The sequence below is a fragment of the Sinohyriopsis cumingii genome, chromosome 4 (assembly GCF_028554795.1).
Source record: "Sinohyriopsis cumingii isolate HCF-2022 chromosome 4, ASM2855479v2, whole genome shotgun sequence".
Taxonomy (NCBI): domain Eukaryota; kingdom Metazoa; phylum Mollusca; class Bivalvia; order Unionida; family Unionidae; genus Sinohyriopsis; species Sinohyriopsis cumingii.
This window is the reverse complement of record NC_142964.1, coordinates 17874569-17901553: the sequence shown is the minus strand read 5'-3', so window position 1 is coordinate 17901553 and position 26985 is coordinate 17874569. Positions and strand designations below refer to the sequence as shown.

General features: G+C 35.3%; 1 protein-coding gene across 1 annotated transcript; it reads right to left on the bottom strand.

Annotated features, from left to right (window-relative positions):
• Window positions 1-1388: 1388 nt before the first annotated feature.
• Window positions 1389-24515, bottom strand: LOC149800702 (transmembrane 6 superfamily member 1-like). Its single transcript, XM_089954739.1, has 8 exons — window positions 24232-24515; window positions 19776-19977; window positions 15402-15484; window positions 12934-13049; window positions 6122-6217; window positions 5457-5549; window positions 4306-4425; window positions 1389-1897 (listed from the first exon to the last, which is right to left on the bottom strand). Exons 1-8 carry the CDS (start codon window positions 24437-24439, stop codon window positions 1532-1534), a joined length of 1284 nt encoding a protein of 427 aa, XP_089810865.1. The 5' UTR covers window positions 24440-24515; the 3' UTR covers window positions 1389-1531.
• Window positions 24516-26985: the final 2470 nt, after the last annotated feature.

Genomic DNA, 26985 nt, shown 5'->3' with positions numbered 1-26985 from the left:
GATAGATGACTTTTACAACTTTTGATACATATTTGACTGAATAGTTTAAAATGAAACCAAATATAAAAGTAAACCTACCTCTAAAATCAAATTCATATTGAGTTTTGCTCTGGAAAGTAAGCTATTTCTAAAATATGACACATATTATGATTAATTCATATTATATATTTAAGCAAGTTAACATGCACAGAGTAAAAATAATCTACGTCTCACATTCAGAAACACAGACATTCAAAATTATGTCAAAATCTTCTTGAAAAATCATAGGTGAAATGATACTTAATTCAAAAGTGTTCATTTAAAAATACTTTAAAAATCCTTGTTATTTATCAATAATTTTTTTCACTATATATACATCTCAGCAGACAGGTAGTCCAAACAAGATTCCTGCTTACTGACATTATTTCTCTGTGGATTAGGGGTCAAAATATTGATTTTGCTGACTGGTGTTATTTCTCTGTGGATTAGGAGTCAAATTATCGATTTTGCTGACTATTTATTTTCTAAGCAGAATGTTAAAAAGCAAACTGGATCATTACTTCATCACACAAACTAAATAGTTATATGCATATTTAAAAAGAGTTAGTGTTTAGATCTGACATATTTTCAATGTAATTCTGGGGTATATCTATTCCAAGGACAAGTGGTTAGATTATCTAATTTTCTCTTTAAAAGAAATTAAGTTAGCTGTCTATATAAAATGTAAATGTTTAACACATAACACATTACAAATAATGTCTTAAGTTTAAAATCCAAAAAATAAACAAATCTTTGTTAATATATTATTTTTAATTAAAAGACACACAAAATTTGTTCATTTAGTACCAACAAGACATTAAAAGAAATCTTTCAGTATAAACTCCAGATGATGATTCTATACCCATTCATTCAGGAAAAGCAGCAAAAAAAAAAGGTCTAGAAAATCACTGGCAGCAATACTGGATGTCCAAGGGACGTCATTTTATTTAGGTCCAATTAGACATTGGGACAAATGTATGTATTGGGACAAATGTATGTATAAAATTACAAAGAATCGTCTTAGTAGTTTAAGAGTTGTAATGACAAGAAACTGGTACAAAGAAATGGGCAGACAACTGAGGACAAACCATCCCATACATTCTTCTGGTCTGTGCCCACTGGCCAATTATATCACAAACAAATTGTTAAGTTCCATTCACAAAATTGTAAATCTTTATCCTGCACTGGACTAACCCAATGACTGGCATGTAAGCACACTCAAAGCCCTTTATTTGCCTTTAAAAAGTGATTCAAGATGATAAAGTCCTGTGTAGAAAAAACCCACCAACACAGAAAACAGTGCTTTCTACTATTTCCTATTGTTGCCTTCATGTACAAATAATACCCCCCAAAAAATCCAAACATGTCTATTATGATGTGGCATAATTCTGACTACAGATATGGAAATAATTTTATTCTACACTTAAAATAATTCAACACATCGATGTAAATGTTATGAAAACTCTCTTGCTGAGATGCATATGAAGAATATTTTGATCAAAGCTCAATGTCATTAAGAGGCTTTCACTTTTCTCATCTGCCGTGTAACAGGACCATCCCTCCTTGGAGGTGTAGACTTTGATGGTGAGGTAGTAACAAGACCATTCCCCCTTGAAAGTGTTGACTTGAATAGCGAGGTAGCAACAGGACCCTCACTCCTTGAAGGTGTAGACTTAGATGGTGAGCTAGCTGTAGTAGTCCCCCTTAGGAATAGCTGAGCCACCTCATTTCTGTGACAATACAGAGCATGGAGGTGTGGCACAATGAGTAAACTGAGGTTGACCAGCCAGAAAAACAAGTGAGCCTCACTTGTGTTGGGAACTTTGAACTTCTCAGGTGTTCGCCAGTGAAGGGAGCCTCCAATAAAAGACAACTGAGACTGTGAATAGAAGAAGAGGGTCACTTTTCCAACAAAATAATAATGACACTGTCAAAAGCAGTGATATGATAAACATTCTGGGTGAAATGTGTGAAAAAATATTCACTGAAAGCTTTACAAGTATCTAACCATAGTTAATTTAGTTTGTGATAATTACATTTTCTAGATTATACAAGTCATACATACCAGTACTGCAAAAACACCTTTTTTACAAACCCAAGGCAGATAAATATGATTATGTAGGATTACAATTTTTGTTTTCTTTAACATCCAGTGGACTCATTAAAGGGTGTCTGATGCATATGACAGACCATCTTATTTAGGAATATCTGTTATCTTTCATATTATGTGAGATCCAAGTTGTTGAGACTTAGCAAAGAATTAAAAAACCATGAATATAAATTTCATATTAAGAGAAATAAATATTTTACATTCTGAGGAACACATTTAATGTACGTAATATAAACCAATTTACCCTCACAATGGTCATTAAACAGTTTGCCAAACTTTTGCTGTAACTGAAACCCACTGCTCAAAAGCTGTTGTTGTTGTTGTTGTTGTTGTGGGGTTTAACGCCATTTTTCAGCACGATAGGCTATACATGGCGGCCAGTATTAATGGTGGAGGTAGAACCCGGAAAACCCCGGAAAGAACCACCGACCCACGAGAACTCAAAAGCTGTAATCTTCACAAAGATTGTAGCTTGAAGATTTATACTAATTCTGCAATGCTTTCCAGAGCTTAAAGTGTGACAACATCTGCCCAATCTATGTACATTGATTATGTGTGACAATAACTGCCCAGTCTATGTACAGCACTTATGTGTGACAATAATTGCCCAATCTATGTACAGCACTTATGTGTGACAATAACTGCCCAATCTATGTACAGTAATTATGTGTGACAATAACTGCCCAATCTATGTACAGTGCATATGAGTGACAATAACTGCCCAATCTGTTTACAGTAATCATGTGTGACAATCACTACCCAATCTATGTACAGTGATTATGGGTGACAATAACTGCCCAATGTAGTGACTACGTGTGACAATAACTGCCCAATCTATGTACAGTGCATATGTGTGACAATAACTGCCCATTTTGTTTCCAGTAATCATGTGTGACAATCACTACCCAATCTATGTACAGTGATTATGGGTGATAATAACTGCCCAATCTACGTAGTGACTACATGTGACAATAACTGCCCAATCGATGTATAGTGATTATGTGTGACAATAACTGCCCAATCTATTTAGAGTAATTATTTGTGACAAATACTGCCTAATCCTTATCTTTGTATGTCACATATGTGTGAAAATAACTGCCCAATCTATGTAGAGACATTATGTGTGGCATTAACTGCCCCATCTAAGTACAACACTTATGCGTGACAACTACTACCCAACCTATCTACATAATTTATGTCTGATAACTGCCTAATCCATGTACAGAACTTATGTGACAACTGCCTCTCTATGTACATAGCTTATGTGTGGCAAACAATTGCCTAATCTATGTACATAGCTTACATGTGGCAATAATTGCCTAATCTACGTACAGCTAACTCCTACTACATCTCTACTAATTTCATAATCTTCAAAGTTAGAGTAAAAGATATCAATACACAAAACTTGTTTAGGAAAACTAACTCATCCTTTTATCAGGATGACCTGGAATGCTGGCGCTTTTTGAAAATCATCACAACTCTTAAATTTACATACTTCAAATTTGACAAGAGTCGTATCTTTGGTCATGGTTTTTATCAGACATGAATTTAGTTCAGTTTAGTGATATCAAATGTTTCAGTGAAAACAAAATTCTTGGGTTAAGATATTAACTGAAAGATCTATATAATTACTAGTTTTATAACTGCATATCTCCACAATCAATAGTTTGTAACTGCAAATTTCTACAATGACTAATTTATAATTACAGATCTCAACAATGACTAGTTTATAACTACAGATATCTATAATGACTAGTTTATAATTATAGATCTCTACATTGTCTAGTTTATAATTACAGATCTTTACAATGCATAGTTTATAATTACAGATCTCTACAATGCCTAGTTTATAATTAGATCTCTACAATGCCTAGTTTATAATTACAGATCTCTACAATGCCTAGTTTATAATTAGATCTCTACAATGCCTAGTTTATAATTACAGATATCTACAATGACTAGTTTATAGCTATTATGTATAGAGTGAGTAGTTTATAATTATGAAGAATACCACTGGTAAAACAATATCCTGAACTCCAGCTATTATTGTTTAGCAGAGAAAACCAATTGCAAAACCAATCTATTAAATTCAAATTCATATTTTTTTAAAATTTCTGTGAACATAACTGAGAAGTCATAGAAAACATAGCTCTGAATAAAATTTAAATGGTAGTAACCTGTACTGCAGCTCCTGCGTGTATAAGTGACCAGTCCCCAATCCATTTTTGACCTGGGTATATCAGAGAGCACATGGCACCCAGATAAAATGGGATGAAGTAGAACAAGTGGGTCAACACCTGATACAAAAAAAGATTGATCAAGATGAATATGTGATTACAGACGAATATCTGAATGTACAACTTAACTGAAGTTAGAATAGAATACTATATGGGTTTAAGTAAAATTTTACTAAGGACAACTGTTTACAAAAACATACATGCATTCTTTGTTCAAAACTAATGGAAAGAACAAGTCTACAATAGTGTAGGAATATGCTGCAATCATCAGATCATGACATTTCTACACAATATCAGATAGGTTATTTCCCTTGGCTTAGAACTAAATATATAATAAATTATATTGAGTACATACACATCTTTGAATACATCACACTTGAATTACAATCAAACGTACTAATGGAGATCACAGCAAATTAAATCTAATGTGTTAATGGAGATTGTGGTATATTAAATAAAATTAATGAAGTTTAAAGTATATAAAAAATTTAAAAAATTGAATTGGTGAATGTGAACCATGCTTAATTGTGTTCACTAAAACAAATATAAGTATAAAAGAGTTCAAAATAAGTAATAAATTGATTTAATAGCCTGAAAATCTAAGCTGGTCATATACATATAATATACAAATACGCCTGCTTCATTTCCAAGAAGGTAAAGTCCACAAAGTTAAAAACGTGTAAAGGCATGAAAATCTAATCAGATCATCTACATATGGATAAGTTTCAAATTTGATTACTTGATTACTCTGAGTTCAACAGTCTTTTGTGCTATGGTGCTAAAATGGATTCTAGTAAACGACATAGTTAGAGACTCACAGATACCAAACTGGGATATAACAAATGGATTCTAGTAAACGACATATAGCTACCAAAATGGGATATAACAAATCAAATTTAGGTTCTGAGATAAAGATATATAGATTTACCGGGCATGTTAACCCCTATAACAAACTTTTTAAATTAAATTTTGTACAAAATATGAAAGATGGTAGGTATTTTATTATTATTTTTAGGTTCTTAATTAACTTACAATTTCCTCCTTTTAAAAATTTTAAAATGAACAGTCACTATGAAATTATATAAACATACCTGCATTTTTCCATACTCATTATCATCTTTGATGTATGGCTCAAAATCTGTCAGATACTTTTGGAATATTACACCTTTGCATCCGAGGATTGCCTGCAGAACAAAAAAGCAAACCACTTAAAAATCTTTCACCTATTAGTCTGACAACACATCAACACAATCCTGGCCACATGCCAAATAAAATTCAGGTAGTACAAGTCATGACGATACAATTTTTTTACAACATTTTCAGGAAAATAAAACCTTCAAATTAAAAGTAAACATTTCATAAGATGAAGGAAAAACAGTTTAACAATTATTTAAAAGAGATGAAAATTAAAAGATAACGACTGAAACAGCCAAATCCTTAAAATACAGGGTTTCACTTCAATAAATGGTAAACAATTCACTCATTCTTAACAGAGATGAGAAAACTGCAAATTAACTTTTATTTATATAAAACTTCAAGACACCTTCTACCACTTTTCTCCCACACTGAAGAAATGCAAAACTGAATAAGGTAAAATGTTACCTAACCTCATGAGAGTACAAAAAAGAGATGTTTTCTGTAACGTCTGATTGAGGTTTTAATGGAGACCACTACAAGTATTTGGCTTATCAGCAAGAAAAAAACCAATATTTTTTATTGTCCATCCTTTAATCACACAATGGATGGTCATACTCACAATGCCCCTGAAAAATGCCAGTACCATTGCTGCTGCAAACCAAAGTCCAAAGAAAACTTCTACCAATTTCTCCCATGTTGGCTGCCCAGACCTGGACTGAAAATAAACATAAAATTTATACTGTTTACAAATCTATTAGCAATGCCTAGGCTTCTAGAATGTTAACACAGTTATTTTGTGTACATGTCTAACAGTGATCAAGCCTTCTCAAATGATAACACAGTTATTTTGTATACAAGTCTATTAGTGATCAAGCCTTCTCAAATGATAACAGTTATTTTGTATACATGTATATTAGTGATCAAGCCTTCTCAATTGATAAGTTATTTTCTGTACATGTATATTAGTGATCAAGCCTTCTCAAATGCTAACAGTTATTTTGTGTACAAGTCTGTTAGTGATCAAGCCTTCTCAATTGATAAGTTATTTTGTGTACATGTTGATTAGTGATCAAGCCTTCTCAAATGATAAGTTATTTTGTATACAAGTCTATTAGTGATCAAGCCTTCTCAAACGATAACACTGTTATTTTGTATACAAGTCTATTAGTGATCAAGCCTTCTCAAATGATAACAGAGTTATTTTGTGTACAAGTCTATTAGTGATGAAGCCTTCTCAAATGATAACACTGTTATTTTGTGTACATGTATATTAGTGATCAAGCCTTCTCAAATGATAACAGTTATTTTGTATACATGTCTATTAGTGATCAAGCCTTCTCAAATGATAACACAGAGCAAGAAATAAATAATTATATCAATCAGGAGTATACATGCTAACAAATCTAAATTATTTAGCCTAATACTATGCAACATTAATATTGTATTTCTTACAAGAATGCATAAATAGCAGTATATATATATATATATATATATATATATATATATATATATATATATATATACACACACACACACACACACACACACACACACATCACCGAATTCATCAACATGTCTGGTCAAGTTTGATAATGAAGTTTTATTTCATTAGGTCCTCAAACAAGTCTTAGATGATAATCATAAAAATTAGATGTTTGTTGCTAGTATCTTTCTTCTTTTCAAATAGGGCCTAATTATTTCAAATAGAGCCTAATTATTTCAAAAAGGGCCTAACTATTTCAAATAAGGCCTACTTAACTACAAACAGATTACTTCTTCAAAAATCCCTAGCATTTAAATGACATGCATTTCTGGTCAAGCCCAATAGTAATTTTTGGGGGAATTACAATATTATAAAAATAAGTCTTGGAGGATTATCATAAATATTAGCAGTTTATGCTAGTATCTGTTTCTTCTTAATTAGGGTCTGGTTTTACACATTTTGTCCTAAGGGTCTGTGATGAGCCCCTTTGGCCCCCAAGTGGTCTAAAGTGCTCACCATTATGGATTACTGCCATCTCACCTGTCTGTGTGGGTTCGAGTCTTGGGTTCAGCCAATGTGGGTATGTGAGAAAGCTTTCCAGTAGCTTCTTGTGGGCTGGTGGTTCTTTCTGGGGTATATATTTGGACTCTAGAAAATTAATTTGTTTCTCTGGAAATATTATTGTATTCATACAGAACTCTTGAACAAGGACTTTTCTTGAAAATTTTATTAGGATTTCCAAGACCGGTGGATTAATTATTCTGTTTCTACAAGGAACTGTAGACGTCAACACAGTACAGGTTACAGCATACGTCACTGCCTTCCATCTTGGATTCTTCGTCATGACTCGAACTTGGAATCATTAGAACATTTCAATATTAGGACTTGAAAATTTATATTTGTGGACAATTCTTGTATTATTTTTGGATTTGATTCTGGAAACTGTAAGTTCCCATATTTTTTCATTTTCACATTATTTTTCCAGGGAAATAAATTATTTGCTATATTTTCAAAGCTTGTTGCTTTCACTCTTTCTTGTGTTACTGTTGATTTGAGCCTAAACACGTAAAAATCAACCCATTCTGACCATGATAAAAATTATAACAATGATCTATATCAACTTATTCTGACCATGATACATGATAACACTGTCTACATCAACCTATTCTGACCATGACACATGATAACACTGTCTACACCAACCTATTCTGACCATGATACATGATAACTGTCAACATCAACCTGTTCTGACCATGATACATGATAACACTGTCTACATCAACCTATTCTGACCATGATACATGATAACAATGTCTACACCAACCTATTCTGACCATGATACATGATAACTGTCTACATCAACCTATTCTGACCATGATACATGATAACACTGTCTACATCAACCTATTCTGACCATGATACATGATAACACTGTCTACATCAACCTATTCTGACCATGATACATGATAACACTGTCTACACCAACCTATTCTGACCATGATACATGATAACACTGTCTACATCAACCTTTTCTGACCATGATGCATCATAACACTGTCTACATCAACCTATTCTGACCATGATAAATGATATCACTGTCTACATCAACCTGTTCTGACCATGATACATGATAACACTGTCTACATCAACCTGTTCTGACCATGATAAATGATATCACTGTCTACATCAACCTATTCTGACCATGATACATCATAACACTGTCTACATCAACCTATTCTAACCATGATACATCATAACACTGTCTACATCAACCTATTCTGACCATGATACATGATAACACTGTCTACATCAACCTATTCTGACCATGATGCATCATAACACTGTCTACATCAACCTATTCTGACCATGATAAATGATATCACTGTCTACATCAACCTGTTCTGACCATGATACATGATAACACTGTCTACATCAACCTATTCTGACCATGATACATCATAACACTGTCTACATCAACCTATTCTGACCATGATACATCATAACACTGTCTACATCAACCTATTCTGACCATGATACATCATAACACTGTCTACATCAACCTTTTCTGGCCATGATACATCATAACACTGTCTACATCAACCTATTCTGACCATGATACATGATAACACTGTCTACATCAACCTTTTCTGACCATAATAAATGATATCACTGTCTACATTAACCTATTCTGACAATGATAAATGATAAAACTGTCTACATCAACCTATTCTGACCACAATAAATGATAACACCGTCTACACCAACCTATTCTGACCATGATACATGATAACACTGTCTACATCAACCTATTCTGACCATGATACATGATAACACTGTCTACATCAACCTATTCTGACCATGATACATCATAACACTGTCTACATCAACCTATTCTAACCATGATAAATGATATCACTGTCTACATCAACCTGTTCTGACCATGATACATGATAACACTGTCTACATCAACCTATTCTGACCATGATACATCATAACACTGTCTACATCAACCTATTCTGACCATGATACATCATAACACTGTCTACATCAACCTATTCTGACCATGATACATGATAACACTGTCTACATCAACCTTTTCTGACCATGATACATCATAACACTGTCTACATCAACCTATTCTGACCATGATACATGATAACACTGTCTACATCAACCTTTTCTGACCATGATAAATGATATCACTGTCTACATTAACCTATTCTGACAATGATAAATGATAACACTGTCTACATCAACCTATTCTGACCACAATAAATGATAACACTGTCTACATCAACCTATTCTGACCATGATACATGATAACACTGTCTATACCAACCTATTCTGACCATGATAAATGATGATGCTGACTACAACAACCTATCCTGACCATGATAAATGACAACACTGTCTAAACTGACCTATTCAGGCCATGATAAATGTCCACATCGACCATGAGCAAGCCAAACACTTTACTATCTAAAGAACAGCCCACATGATTTTTCATCTCTACACACATCATGGTAGTGTTGCTGAAAGTATGGACAGGATTATGAAACAGTCTCTACACCAACTAACATGCATTCTGATGCAAGTTGCCATGGCTTCATGCAGAAAATAACTATCTGCTAATGATGCTTCCTTGCAAATTTGCATCTGTTGATCACCATGAAGTCAATAAAGTGTGCATGGTTTACTGTTTATGAGACCGCTCCGGTGGCTTAGTGGTTAGAGTGTCTGCCTCGGATGTGGGAGGTCATGGATTCGATCCCCACCCAAGTCATACTAAAGACTTACAAACATGGTACTAACAGCTACCTCGCTTGGCACTCAGCATTAAGAGGGTGTCAGTATAATGTGACTGGGTGGGACATCATGCTATAGTCTGCAGCATGATGCCCCAGTGCTAGATAACACTATAAACTGCCACACTGCAGACATCGTAGCGATATGACTGAAAAAAATTGATAAAGCTACGTTAAAATCCAAATCACACACACACATACTGTTTATGACCCCATCAAGTATGACATATCATATCACTGAGAGACCGAGTGGGTGCATGACGGGACAGGGCATTATCTCTGTCACATGTCTTGTAAATTAACAGACATGATAGATCTTTATTTTCTTACAAATAAAATTTTAGATAACATTAAAAAATCATGAGTGGACTTTATCAAATTATACATTACAATAATGTCAATGATGTGTGGACGTTATCAAAACTATACAATACCATAATGCAAATGATGTGTGGATTGTATCAATATGATACATTACCATAATCCTAAGGATGTGTGGACTGTATCAATATGATACATTACCATAATCCTAAGGATGTGTGGATTGTATCAATATGACACATTACCACAATCCCAAGGATGTGTGGATTGTATCAATATGACACATTACCATAATCCCAAGGATGTGTGGATTGTATCAATATGACACACTACCATAATCCCAAGGATGTGTGGATTGTATCAATATGATGCATTACCATAATCCCAAGGATGTGTGGATTGTATCAATATGGCACATTACCATAATCCTAAGAATGTGTGGATTGTATCAATATGATACATTACCAGAATACCAAGGATGTGTGGACTATAGATAGGATACATTACATGAAGCATCTACATTTTATACTTGTTGAAATTATGTATCATCAGTGCCTTCAGATGCATTCATGGACCTTTATCTGTTCAAGTTGAGTGACAATTTTATTTTTTAACCATTGTAAGAATAGGATCACAGTATTATACATCAGTAATATAATAAAAAAGTTCTTGCAATTACTGCAAGAAGATAAGACATAAATTATGCCTACAGCACTATTGTCATGTTATGAAGAGTTAACTAGGCCAAAGGGCAGGCCTGTTCCTAGCATTCGTCATTGTAAATCTATTACAAGAGTTAAACTGGCCAAAGGGCAGACCTGTTCCTAGCATTGGTCACTGTAAATCTTATACAAGAGTTAATCTGGCCAAAGGGCAGACCTGTTCCAAGCATTGGCCATTGTAAATCTTATACAAGAGTTAACTAGGCCAAAGAGCAGGCCTGTTCCTAGCATTGGTCACTGTAAATCTTATACAAGAGTTAATCTGGCCAAAGGGCAGATCTGTTCCAAGCATTGGCCATTGTAAATCTTATACAAGAGTTAACTAGGCCAATGGGCAGGCCTGTTCCAAGCATTGGTCATTGTAAATCTTATACAAAAATTAACTAGGCCAAAGGACAGGCCTGTTCCAAGCATTGGTCATCGTAAATCTTATACAAGAGTTAACTAGGATGAAGGGCAAGCCTGTTCCAAGCATTGGTCACTGTAAATTTTATACAAGAGTTAACTAGGCCAAGGGGTAGGCCTGTTCCAAGCATTGGTCACTGTAAATTTTATACAAGAGTTAACTCGGCCAAAGGGCAGGCATGTTTCAAGCATTGGTCACTGTACATTTTATACAGAGTTAACTAGGCCAAAGGGCAGGTCTGTTCCAAGCATTGGTCATTGTAAATCTTATACAAGAGTTAACTGGGTCATGATGCAATGCTGCACTTCAACAACTGAGTAGGGTAACATGTCGACAACGATCAAGTCCATGATGCACTTATCAATTCGCTGCACTGCAACGTGGTCATCAGGCCAGACCATTCTGCTCTCGACATTGATGTCAAGGGCGTCTGCACAAAATTCAGTAATGCATGTTTAGTCGCTTTCTCTTCCATCATCATCTTTCTCGAGGCATGCTCTGCTCCATCATTCATGGACATCTTGAGATACGTACCATGGAGCTCCTTGTGGCAGCTGGCCAGATGACCTTTCAAGCCTGAAACTCTTTAGTCTTGGTTTATCACTGCCATGTGATAACAGTTTGTTGCATTCTTTGCATTGCACCTTGCTTGCATCAGAATCGATTTTTGTGAAGTAATCTCACACTGCATTTTCTGACATTCTTTGCGGTGATTAACTAATCCGTTTATTATTAACTTTAATTTTCTACTTCACACAGATTAATTCGCTACAGTTTAACTAACTGAAATAATCAATATTGTCAGACTTCGAAATTTATGTATTCAACATGCAAGTAGACTGAAATGCAACAGTGCCTAGAATTGCCTAGTGCCGACTGACCGGCTGACAAGCAGAGTAATAGACGCAGCACTAGCGATGCATTCTGAAAGTTAAAATAGATCTTCAGCTGATGACCGAAAGTCAATATCAGTTTCGGCTGAAACCAAAAGCTAACTTGTTGGCTTCGGCCGAAACTGAAACTATGCTGAAAGAGGCCATTTTCCAACTTTCAGCGCCAAAACCTCATTTCAGTCGGCCTCTAATACAAGAGTTAACTAGGCCAAAGGACAGGCCTGTTCCAAGCACTGGTCATTGTAAATTTTATACAAGAGTTTACTAGGCCAAAGGTCAGGCCTGTTCACAGAACATTTACCTGTCTGTTGGTCCCTCTTGCTTTTGATCCATCCCTCAAAAATCGGACAGCAGCATAGATTGGAAAAAACACATAGGGAATATTCAGCATGTAAGACCATTTGAGTCCAGTTGGACCTGTCAAAGAACAGCATATTTTGTCTGTACAGTGAGGATCTGTTTGGAAGATTCAGTACATATGAAATCAAACCACAAGTTCTTTACTTTGTCAGCCTTAGTGAGAAAAACATCTAAATTATTCGCTGAAAAAAACTTTCCATAACTCCACTAAATTTAGAACATCTTGGGATGACATGAAGCAATCATTTGCAAAATTAAACCATCTCTAAAGACCAAAATATCCTCCTGCTACTTTGGCATATGTTACATTCAGACATCACATCATATGTTACATTCAGACATCACATGTTACATTCAGACATCACAGCATATGTTACAATAAGACATCACATGTTACATTCAGACATCACAGCATATGTTACATTCAGACATCACATGTTACATTCAGACATCACAGCATATGTTACATTCAGACATCACAGCATATGTTACATTCAGACATCACAGCATATGTTACATTCAGACATCACAGCAGATGCTACATTCAGACATCACAGCATATGTTACATTCAGACATCACAGCATATGCTCATACCATGTACTGTTTATATAACTCAGGGGCTTCCAATGTAAGGCTGTCATGTTTAAAAAAAATTGTAAACACTGCAACAAACAATGATGTAATTTAAATGTGATCAGTTCATCTGCATGCAAGACCTAGCATTCTGTGGCATATGTTTTCATGAAAGACTGGAAAAGCATTGTCTTCTTCACTAAGTCAGAAAATATGTATTTTCTATAATTCAGATATTTGTCAACTTTACAATTATATACCAAAGACAGAAAAGGCTGCAGAGTCAACACTGCTGTTATCTTCCTCTTTTGAGGAAACAAAATATGCTGGAAAGCAAATTGATTTGTTTATCATTTAAATGAAAGGCAGATTTGGTAAACATTGACAGAGCTAAAATGCTATGATGTCCCTTACAATTGTAAACATGACAGACTTACCATAATGCAAAATTGGTTTCAGGGCTACCTCAATGCTGGATCTGGGATACCTTGTACCATGCAGGCAACCCCAGGGCTACCTCAATGCTGGATCTAGGCTACCATGTACCATGCAGGCAACCACAGGGCTACCTCAATGCTGGATCTAAGCTACCATGTACTCTTAAGGCAACCTCAGGGTTACCTCAGTGCTGGATTTGTGCTATCCTGTACTGTTCAGGCAACCCTAGGGATACCTCAGAGCTGGATCTGGGCTACCTTGTACCGTGCAGGCAACCCTAGGGCTACCACAATGCTGTATCTGGGGTACTGTCATGTACATATATATTTTTGTAACTCTGGTACATGATTTTGTATAATTTTTTTAATTTTTATTCATGCCTGTAAATTGAAGTGATTATCTATAGCTGGATTTCTTATTTGCATAGGGTCTATTTTAAAATATTAAAGTACATAAAACTGTACAGGATCTATAAATTGATGATTACATATGCCTTCACAGTTACTAATAATAGAATTATTAGTAAATATATTTACAAGATTCTGTCTTTTTCCCATTGGTCAAGTCAGTCAGCTGGTATCACAGAAGAATTAAGTTAATTTCTACTGGTCGTGTTCAGTTAAATGAATTGGTATTTTGAAATACTATATCAAGTAGCAAGATCTGTCATGTGAGGTATATTGTGACACATAGTCACAACAGACTCGTGAATGTAAGGTGAGAATTGAGAAATTAGATTTATTCCTTTCTTGGAGTCATATTTACTTTTTGTGTTCATGTTGTAACACCAAGTCAGTAAACATGCATTTTTGTTCTGCTTTCTTACTAAAAAAAAGCAAATGCAAAAGACAATACTGAATATAGGATAAAATATACATAGCCACAACTGTAATGTTACTGCTGAGAATTATTTATCAGCAAATTTTATTTATTTAATTTTCTTCAAATAAAAATTGTACATATACAACTAAAAGTGATGTCATCACATCAATCATGGTTGTTTATACCTGCCTGAACAAAACCAGGTTAGTGTGTTTGTCAGTATGATTTACATCAAATCTATGAAACAAATCTGTCAAAAGTAAAAGTGCCTTCTGCAGAAGAAGGTGCAAAATCTGTTACCATAGCAGCTGTGTAATTAACTCATTCAGGGTTGGGTTTATTTTCTTTTGCCTCCTGACTTTTACTTCAGAGCCACAGTGGTTCAACTGTTGTACTCATCATCAGAAGGTTGCAGGTTCAATTCCCACCATCAATCTGCTCAGATCAGCTACTATTATCTTTCCATGGGAAAGGCACTTTCTTCACTTGCTGCAGCAAATATAAACTTCAAAGGGTTGATGTGTCATAAATGCTCTCAAAATTAAACAAAAGTGATTCCTGTGATGAATACTCACCTATGACGCTACCAACCATCAACACAATCATACTGTTGAAAATAGAGCCCACCCAGTAAAGGCCAACTTCTCTGTAACTTTGACTGAAAAAATAACAATGTATTGATATATAGTGGAAGAAAAACTACCAATGAATTGCTCAATTTTGCCCAACTGATAAAACTTCAGTTATTTGAAAATTTATCCACATTCACAATGACGTGTTAGAATTTAGCTTACTTCAATTTACACAGTGAGTAGCTTTGTCATCCACATGCATGTAAACATTTATATCTGGTCAGATATGAAAGGGAGGTAACTGATAAGCAGAAAAGAGAAAAGTGGTCCCAAAATTTAGCTTTGAGGATGATATCTACAGTAAGCTTGGATGGAAGAATTAAAATGTTATAGCAAATGGTTTGAGTTTCAGTGTTTAAATACAAGCTAAAAAGTGAGTGTCAAATCTGAACATGCACCAATTACCAATTTCTGCACCTGAATATTGTGTATAGAAGGTTAAAAATTGCATAATATCTAACAGTAATAAGCCATCCTGATTCATTTTTTAACCATAATTTTTGCTGAGGAAAAGCAATAACATGAGGCCCAAGTGGGCCTGATATCATTCATCTTGTTTACATTACTTAACAGTTGACTATTTCACTAAGCAGGCATATCTAATAGTTTAAGTAAATATATTTAAACTACAACTTTTCTAAAGATGTCGGCATAATTAATATGCACAGTCTATTGCTCACGACTGAATTCATCCAAGATCTTGATGATATAAATCCAATAACTTGATGATATAAATCCAATAACTTGATGATATAATTCCAGTAACCTGATGATATAAATCCAATAACCTGATGATATAAATCCAATAACTTGATGATATAAATCCAATAACTTGATGATATAAATCCAATAACCTGATGATATAAATCCAATAACCTGATGATATAAATCCAATAACTTGATGATATAAATCCAATAACATGATGATATAAATCCAATAACTTGATGATATAAATCCAATAACTTGATGATATAAATCCAATAACTTGATGATATAAATCCAATAACCTGATGATATAATTCCAGTAACCTGATGATATAAATCCAATGAACTTGGTGATATAAATCCAATAACCTGATGATATAAATCCAATAACTTGATGATATAATTCCAGTAACCTGATGATATAAATCCAATAACCTGATGATATAAATCCAATAACTTGATGATATAAATCCAATAACCTGATGATATAAATCCAACAACCTGATGATATAATTCCAGTAACCTGATGATATAAATCCAATAACCTGATGATATAATTCCAGTAACCTGATGATATAAATCCAATAACTTGATGATATAAATCCAATAACCTGATGATATAATTCCAGTAACTTGATGATATAAATCCAATAACCTGATGATATAAATCCAATAACCTGATGATATAAATCCAATAACTTGATGATATAAATCCAATAACTTGATGATATAAATCCAATAACTTGATGATATAAATCCAATAACCTGATGATATAAATCCAATAACTTGATGATATAATTCCAGTAACCTGATGATATAAATCCAATAACCTGATGATATAAATCCAATAACTTGATGATATAAATCCAATAACCTGATGATATAAATCCAATAACTTGATGATATAAATCCAATAACTTGATGATATAAATCCAATAACTTGATGATATAAATCCAATAACCTGATGATATAAATCCAATAACCTGATGATATAAATCCAATAACTTGATGATATAAATCCAGTAACCTGATGATATAAATCCAATAACCTGACGATATAAACTCAATGAACTTGATGATATAAATCCAATAACATGATGATATAAATCCAATAACTTGATGATATAAATCCAATAACTTGATGATATAAATCCAATAACCTGATGATATAAATCCAATAACTTGATGATATAAATCCAATAACTTGATGATATAAATCCAATAACCTGATGATATAAATCCAATAACCTGATGATATAAATCCAATAACCTGATGATATAAATCCAATAACTTGATGATATAAATCCAATAACTTGATGATATAAATCCAATAACCTGATGATATAAATCCAATAACCTGATGATATTAATTCAATGAACTTGATGATATAAATCCAATAACCTGATGATATAAACTCAGTGAACTTGATGATATAAAACCACAGACCTTGATGATATAAACCAATAATCCTTGATGATATAAACCCATTGACCTTGATGAGATAAACCGACTTACCCAATTTAAAATAAACTACATGACAAATATGGTATCTTAATCTAGACAGGAAACAAGCTCATCCAATCAGATGCAAGATATCTCGTTGTTATGCAAGATTTCCCTCACTACAAAACCCAGAGATAGCAATGATAATGAACGCTTATTTACCAGGATGGAATGAAATCAAACTGGAATTCAGTCTCAGTGTGGCAACAAGCTTATACAATAAGGTTATCTCATTAATATGCACAAATCTTGCTCATAATCAACTCATCCAACATCTTAAAAATACAAGACTATTTAACAAGTTTGATCAAAACATGATGAAAAATAAAGTTGCTTGAGTGTTAACAAGCTCTGCCAATTGGATGTAAGGTCATATCATTAATATTCATGAATTTGACTATAATCACACTATCAAAGATCTGGATGTCATATACCAACTTGATCAAAATCCAGTAAAAAATACAAACTACTGAATGAAAAATAAAACTCAGCCAATCAGATACAAGATCACCTTATAAATATGCATAGATCTCACTCATATTAAAAAATCCAACATCTATATTTTATTAGCATTTTAATCAAGTTTGCAACTGGTAAAAAACTCAGCCAATTATATGCAAGATTGCATTATTAATACAAGTAAATCTTGCACATAGTAAAATATCTTGGATGAAGATATCCTAAAAGCAAATTAATGCACCAAGTTCTCACGTACAGTATGCATTAATTTTACAGAAGAGGACATCCTTAAGGTCAACTAATGCACCAAGCTGTGTAAGCATTAATTTACGGAAGAAGACGTCCTTAAGGTCAACTTACATACCAAGTTCTCATGTACAGTATGCATTAATTTTACGGAAGAAGACATCCTTAAGGTCAACTAATGCACCAAGCTCTCATGTACAGTAAGCATTAATTTTACGTAAGAAGACATCCTTAAGGTCAACTAATGCACCAAGCTCTCATGTACAGTAAGCATTAATTTTACGTAAGAAGACATCCTTAAGGTCAACTAATGCACCAAGCTCTCATGTACAGTAAGCATTAATTTTACGTAAGAAGACATTCTTAAGGTCAACTAATGCACCAAGCTCTCATGTACAGTAAGCATTAATTTTACAAAAGAGGACATCCTTAAGGTCAACTAATGCACCAAGTTCTCATGTACAGTAAGCATTAATTTTATAGAAGAAGACATCATTAAGGTCAACTAATGCACCAAGTTCTCATGTACAGTAAGCATTAATTTTTCAGAAGAAGACATCCTTAAGGTCAACTAATGCACCAAGTTCTCATGTACAGTACGCATTAATTTTATGGAAGAAGACATCATTAATTTTACGGAAGAGAGGACATTCTTATGACCATTGTTTTCCATACTTAAAACATTTGTGTACTCCTTTAGGGACATCAGTCTTATTGGCATAAGCATTCTCGAAGTGCCACAGTGATTTTTTAGTGTGAATTTTAGCTGCTGCATAACCCCTAAAACCTTTTCACATACCACTGATGGTACAAGTAGCAAACATTGGGAAACACAGTTTAAGACTAACCCATGCATTCATGGAAAGTGATGCAATATTACAAACTGATTTTTGGAACAGCGGATGTCCTTAGGATCCTAACATACACCAATTTTACAGAAGAGGAGACCTTTAAGATCAGACCATGTGCAAAGTTCTCATTCATTTTTCTGAAGGGGACATGCTTATGACCAACCCATGCACTAAGTTGTCATTGATTTGGTAAAATAGGACACCCTTAAGATCTACCCATGCACTAAGCTTTCACTATTTTACAGAAGGAAACATCCTTAAAATTAACCCATACACAAAGTTCTCATGGAGCAAATGCAATATTACTAACTGGTTTTAAAAAGAGGACATCGTTAAGATCAAACCATGAACCAAGTCCTCATTAATTTTACATGCAAACTCATACAAAATTTTTCATTGAACAAATACACCATTACTAAATTTAACCAAACAGTTTTCAGGAAAATGATGTCACCTGCTTTTTAATTTTAAGCAGGTAATGTAATTTATAATTTTGTTGAGAAATGACTTAGGAAATATTTTGTTTTAAATTTCAGCCCCAAACTCACCCAGCGCAGCAAAGAGCAATGAGTATCAAATATAAGGCATAGTGACCCGTCCCATCCCACCAGTTGATGAGTGTTCCATGTGCTGTCTGCAGGTATGGCTCTCCTTCACGGAAATAAAACTCCATAAAACCAGAAACATACTGATCCAGTTCCAAGCCTATAAACAAATCCACACAGGAGGTGAAGGCAAATACACTCCACACTGAAAGAGAAATTAGAGCTTGGATATTAGTGTGCAGATCTGAACACAAATGTTTCTGAAATCTCAAAGATTCAGCAGGAAAAGAGTAATCAATCATTTTCAGACCAATATGATTTATAAAGCACCATAATGCTCAGTTACATACATATTTATTTTACATGATGGGTCTCACATTACGCTTCCCAAAACCTAACCAAATGGTGTTTTTACACATAGAAATCCGCAGCCCTTGAGGCATACTGACCTCTGACCTGCATTTATCAAGCTGCCATGTAACCATATGCCTACATCATACTCCCGGGTCAAGTCCAGGCATCACAAATTTAGTGGTGTCTGTGCATTTGGATGTTTTCTTACCCCCTACCTTGTACCTTATGTTATTCTGGTTTAGATGCCATCTCTCTTTTTCTAGAACCGCTTCGGTGGCCTAGTGGTTACAGCATCCGCCTCGGAAGCGGGAGGTCATGGGTTCGAACCCAGGCCGAGTCATACCAAAGACTTACAAAAATGGTACTAGCAGCTGCCTCGCTTGGTGCTCAGCATTAAGAGGTTAGCGTTAGGACTGATCGGCCTGGTGTTAGGATAATGTGACTGGGTGGGACATCACGATACATGTCTGCGGCATGATGCCCCAGTGCTAGACATCACTTTAAACTGCCACACTGCAGACATCGTAGCGATATGACTGAAAAATTGTTAAAGCTACATTAAAAATCCAAACCACACACACACTCTTTTTCTAGTTTTTCCAATCTTAACAAGGCAGTATGTGATTATGATCTTGAGACATGAGTCTTTTAAGCTTGATCTCAAGTGAGTGGTACCATGGTGAACAATGATGAGTAACTGCCTTCAACACTGCCAGTTTCTGGTCTTAAACTATTTTCAAAACTAATTCTACAACTTTAAACACATTGGTCACCCTGTTTTAAGGTCACCACTTCAAATGTGGTTCAGTAAAATGGGTGGTCTCTCCTTTAGCAGGGTCTTATCAATCAAGAAGGGAACATGCACAAAAGGTATCCCACATTTCTGGAGGCTTGTTAGACATTTCCTTCCCACATCTTTCAGTTAGATATTTGCAAACTTTGATACATAAAGTATATATATATCAGAGAGACAACATATGCCTCTGGAACTGGTCATATATGCTCAACAAGTCCAATAGGACTGATGGTTTTCTACTGACTATAAAATGCCCAAATTGTACATTGGGAGTTTATGCTAAATCATGATAAAAAATTATTTCAACTGAAACTTAGAAATGAACCTAGACCTTGCTTTATATCTAAGATGTAATCTGCAAAAAGTGTAAATTGCCTTGTAGTTTCTGACAATGGTACAATGTAAATGTAATCTCTGCTTGGGAAATAGTTCCCACCCTTACCTACTCTGGGAATAGCCCATTTGTTCCATGGATTCCATTTTTAAAAAGACGGTGGATACATAAAAGCGATATAATCTCAATATAAATGAGAATGTGAGCTGATGGCTTTGTATTAAAGTACAGTACAAAGAGGGAGCAGCAAGTCTTTAATAGCAACCCTCAAAACTCATGTGATATAAATATTTCTGCATGCAGCATATCACTGTAGCAAGTCTACAGTAGCAACCCTCTAAACTCATGTGATATAAATGTTCTTGCATGCAGCCTATCACTGTAGCAAGTCTACAGTAGCAACCTTCTACACTCCTGTAACTTAAATGTTCTTGCATGCAGTCTATCACTGTAGCAAGTCTACAGTAGCAACCCCATAAACTCATGTGATATAAATGTTCTTGCATGCAGCCTATCACTGTAGCAAGTGTACAGTAGCAATCTTCTACACTCCGGTGACTTAAATGTTCTTGCATGAATTCCATCACTGTAGCACGTCTACAGTAGCAACCCCATAAACTCATGTGATATAAATGTTCTTGCATGCAGCCTTTAACTGTAGCAAGTCTACAGTAGCAACGCTCTACACTCCTGTGACTTAAATGTTCTTGCATGCAGCCTATCACTGTAGCAACCCTCTATACTCAAGTGACTTAAATGTTCTTGCATGCAACCTATCACTGTAGCCAGTATATAACAGCAACCCTCAAAACTCATGTGATATAAATGTTCTTGCATGCAGTCTATTACTGTAGCAAGTCTGCAGTAGCAGCCCTCTACACTCCTGTGACTTAAATGTTCTTGCATGCAGCCTATCACTGTAGCAAGTCTACAGTAGCAACCCTCAACACTCCTGTGACTTAAATGTTCTTGCATGCAGCCTATCACTGTAGCAAGTCTACAGTAGCAACCCTGTACTCTCCGGTGACTTAAATATTCTTGCATGCAGCCTATCAATGTAGCAAGGCTACAGTAGCAATCCTCTACACTCCTGTGAATTAAATGTTCTTGCATGCAGCCTATCACTGAAGCAAGTCTACAGTAGCAACCTTCTACACTCCTGTGACTTAAATGTTCTTCCATGCAGCCTATCACTGTAGCAAGTCTACAGTAGCAACCCTCAACACTCCTGTGACTTAAATGTTCTTGCATGCAGCCTATCACTGTAGCAGCCCTCTACTCTCCTGTGCCCTAAATGTTCATGCATGCAGCCTATCACTGTAGCAAGTCTACAGTAGCAATCCTCTACACTACTGTGACTTAAATGTTATTGCATGCAGCCTATCACTGAAGCAAGTCTACAGTAGCAACCCTCTACACTCCTGAGACTTAAATGTTCTTGCATGCAGCCTATCACAGTAGCAACCCTCTACACTCCTGTGACATAAATGTTTCCGCATGCAGCCTATCACAGTAGCAAGTCTACAGTAGCAAGCCTCTACACTCCTGTGACATAAATGTTTCTGCATGCACCCTATCACAGTAGCAACCCTCTACACTCCTGTGACATGTTTCTGCATGCAGCCTATCACAGTAGCAGTAGCAACCCTCTACACTCCTGTGACATAAATGTTTCTGCATGCAGCCGATCACAGTAGCAAGTCTAAAGTAGCAACCCTCTAAACTCCTGTGACATAAATGTTTCTGCATGCAGCATGTCACCGTAGCAAAATGTCAACTGGCCCATAAGTATCAGTTATGTCAAGAGGATGTCTTGTTTTTACCACATTATCAGAAATATTCTTTTTAATAAAAATGGATTCTGTAAGATTTTTAAGTCTGTTATAACTCCAAAGCTATAGAACTTTAAAAAAAAAAAAAATCTAAAAAGAGGATATTGTCTGGAGTTTGTGTTTGGAGCGAAGAAGAAGAGCAGGTATTGTTGGGGATATGGAAAAATGGCACAATTTCCTATAACTGTTCCTGTTAAACAATAAAAATTGTCATGAAATATGAATGTAGGAGGCATTTTTGAGGAAAAGTTAGCAAACCACTATTTCCAAAGGAACTAGGTATACTAAAACTAAATTGCAAGTTTGCCACATTCTAGTTTTTAATACCGCCACACAAAACATCAAATGCTTATAACTTCTGAAGATTAGTTGATAAAGTGTTGATCAGTGAATCAAATACCATGTTTTTCTGCCTACTAACACAATGAATGCATCTAATACCATGTTTCTGATGCCTACAAACACAATGAACACATCTAATACATGTTTTTGATGCCTCTTTAAGTTTAAAAAATCTTAGGATTTATGATTTCCAATATATTTTTTTACTTAAATAGTTTAGAGGAATGATGAGAAGTTAGAACATTAAAAAAATCCGCACATGGATCAAAATTTTGGAACAAGAAATTTTAAATGGTTTTGAAAATTGTCATAGATGAAAACAATGACAACTTGCCAAAAATCAAACGGAAAATCATACTAAACAGAATATTTCATTTCCAGCGTTCTATCATGTGTAAGTATTCAAGGCGTAGCGTGTGTTTTTTTCGGGACTACATGAGTTCAAAATTTTAAAAATCATTGGTTATTTCTACTGCACTTTGGAAAAAGACGATACAGCATAAGATTGCAGTAATGAAGGTAAGACTAAAGCAGGTAGACTTAAATCTGCCTGCAGTGCGAGATATTCTTGAAAATGTGGCCTCTAGTTCAAAACTCGTAACTATCCCTGTCACAAGTAGCAGGAGTACCGCCTTCCATTGTAGGACTAAAATTTAGTGCTACATGTATGACCTCGACGATATTTATGTTTTGGGCGTAGGCTAGCCTAGTGCAGTACGTGACAAGAGAGTCGGAGCTGATGGGTGCACTGACAATGAAGTTAAATTTATTATTTGACATAGCTCATGACATTTCATTTACCATAGAAAAGAACTTCTTTCTTCGCTGGACTAGCTTTGACGAAGACGAAGGATATCACGCCAATTAGTGCTAAAACAAACACAGCAACTGCGAAAATCCAACGCTGATCCGTCATCAGTGTCATTTTGTTCACTGCATATATTATAGGAATAGCTAGAAGTGACTCAACGAATACAAGAAATACTGTCGGAATTCTTAGCAGATCCATTATCACTCTCCTTGTATTATCCTTTATTCTAGCTTCGCCAATATCAGTTTCCAACCACCTGGCGTGACGCTACCAACTTAAGGGGAAATAACTCTCGCCAAATTTATGTTTGCTGGCTAATATTTTTCCCGATTGATGGATCGTGGAGACGGAGACAGCAATGGCGTTTTTTTTTTTTTTTTTTTTTTTGTTTTTTTTTTGGGGTGGGGGGTGGGGGGGTTATGAAGCATGATATTTGGTTAGGTCTTAGTGATTTACTGCACCGCAAAACAAGTAGGGTTACTGAGACTAAAGTATCAGTGTCCATTCATGGCAATGTCAGTGTGATGTTATTGTCATGTGATAAAGTGTCAGTGTCCACTCGTTGTAATGTCAGTGTGATGTTTATGGCATGGGATAAAATGTCAGTGTCCATTCGTGGTAATATCAGTGGGATGTTTATGGCATGTGATACAATGTCAATGTCTATTTGTTGTAATGTCAGTGTGATGTTATTGTCATGTGATAAAGTGTCAGTGTCCACTCGTTGTAATGTCAGTGGGATGTTTATGGCATGTGATACAATGTCAGTGTCTATTTGTTGTAATGTCAGTGTGCTCCTCATGTCATGCGATAAAATGTCAGTGTCCATTCGTGGTAATGTTAGTGGGAGGTTGATGTCATGCGATAAAGTGTCAGTGTCCATTCGTGGTAATATCAGTGTGATATTTATGTCATGTGATAAAATGTCAGTGTTCATTTGTGGTAATGTCAGTGTGATGCTTATGTCATGTGATAAAGTTCCAGTGTCCATTCATGGTAATGCCAGTGTGATGTTTATGTCATGTGATAAAGTACCAGTGTTCCTTCAGTTTAATGTTAGTGTGATGTTTATATCATGTGATAAAGTGTCAGTGTCCATTCATGGTAATATCAGTGTGTTGTTTATGTCATGTGATAAAATATCAGTGTCCATTCGTGGTAATGTCAGTGTGATGTTTATGTCATGTGATAAAGTACCGGTGTCCTTTCATGATAATGTCAGTGTGTTGTTTATGTCACATGATAAAGTACCAGTGTCCATTCATGGTAATGTCAGTGTGATGTTTATATCGTGTGATAAATGGTGCTATCATACTTTATCTGGTCAACCCCACTCGTATGTTTGTCTTAAATATAATTGTTAATTTTAAGTAATGATCGATATGCATTATACCCTACTTATCTCTTTGTCTGTGTATATTTTTAAACCATTGGAATGTTTTTCCTGATATAGGTGGTGTTTTCAACTTCCAATTGTTTTGACCCCTTCACATTGTTTCATGCATAATGTTTTTAAGGTGATAGTCAAGACTGTCATGTGTGCATAGTAATATCTTTGATCACAATTATTACTTCCGAAGTATATCAGTGTTTCATGTTGCATTAATGTTCGTTCTGCGTTGTATCCATGTTCTCCCCTTTAAGGTGTCAGTAGTTGTAGAAGTCTATCTGAGACATCCATAAGAATTGCATTACCCCAGTATGTTAACATGCGGAAGTCTCTCTGGGACATCCATAGGAATGGCACTATGCCTGTATGTTAACATGCGGAAGTCTCTCTGGGACATCTATAGGAATGGCATTACGCCTTCATGTTAACATGCGAAAACTCTCTGGGACATCCATGGGAATCTCATTCCGCCTCTATTTTAACATGCGGAAAGCTCTCTGGGACATCCATAGGAACAGCTTTAGGCCTGTATGTTAAAAGGCGGCAGCAACTCTGGGACAAAAGGGAAATTTACATGAGGAGAGAGCTTCGGGCATAAGGGGAATTTAGTATAGGATTTTTATATATGTCCCCGACTGCCTTATGCATTTAGGATGAGATGAGTCATTCTGAGACATACGAGAACTTTGACATGGTTTATATAATGCCCCAGACATTGCCCTAGAAATTTAGGTTGAAATCAATCAATATGGAGCACAAGGAGGACATCAATCAACCCTACAATCAAACAACCCTACAATCAAACAACCCTACAATCAAACAACCCTACAATCAAACAACCCTACAATCAAACAACCCTGCAATCAAACAACCCTACAATCAAACAACCCTACAATCAAACAACCCTACAATCAAACAACCCTGCAATCAAACAACCCTACAATCAAACAACCCTACAATCAAACAACCCTGCAATCAAACAACCCTACAATCAAACAACCCTGCAATCAAACAACCCTACAATCAAACAACCCTACAATCAAACAACCCTACAATCAAACAACCCTGAAATCAAACAACCCTACAATCAAACAACCCTACAATCAAACAACCCTACAATCAAACAACCCTGCAATCAAACAACCCTACAATCAAACAACCCTACAATCAAACAACCCTGCAATCAAACAACCCTGCAATCTATGAACCACCTTTCGATTACAATCCAATCATACACCCTACAATCAAACAACCCTACAATCAAACAACCCTGCAATCAAACAACCCTACAATCAAACAACCCTACAATCAAACAACCCTACAATCAAACAACCCTACAATCAAACAACCCTAC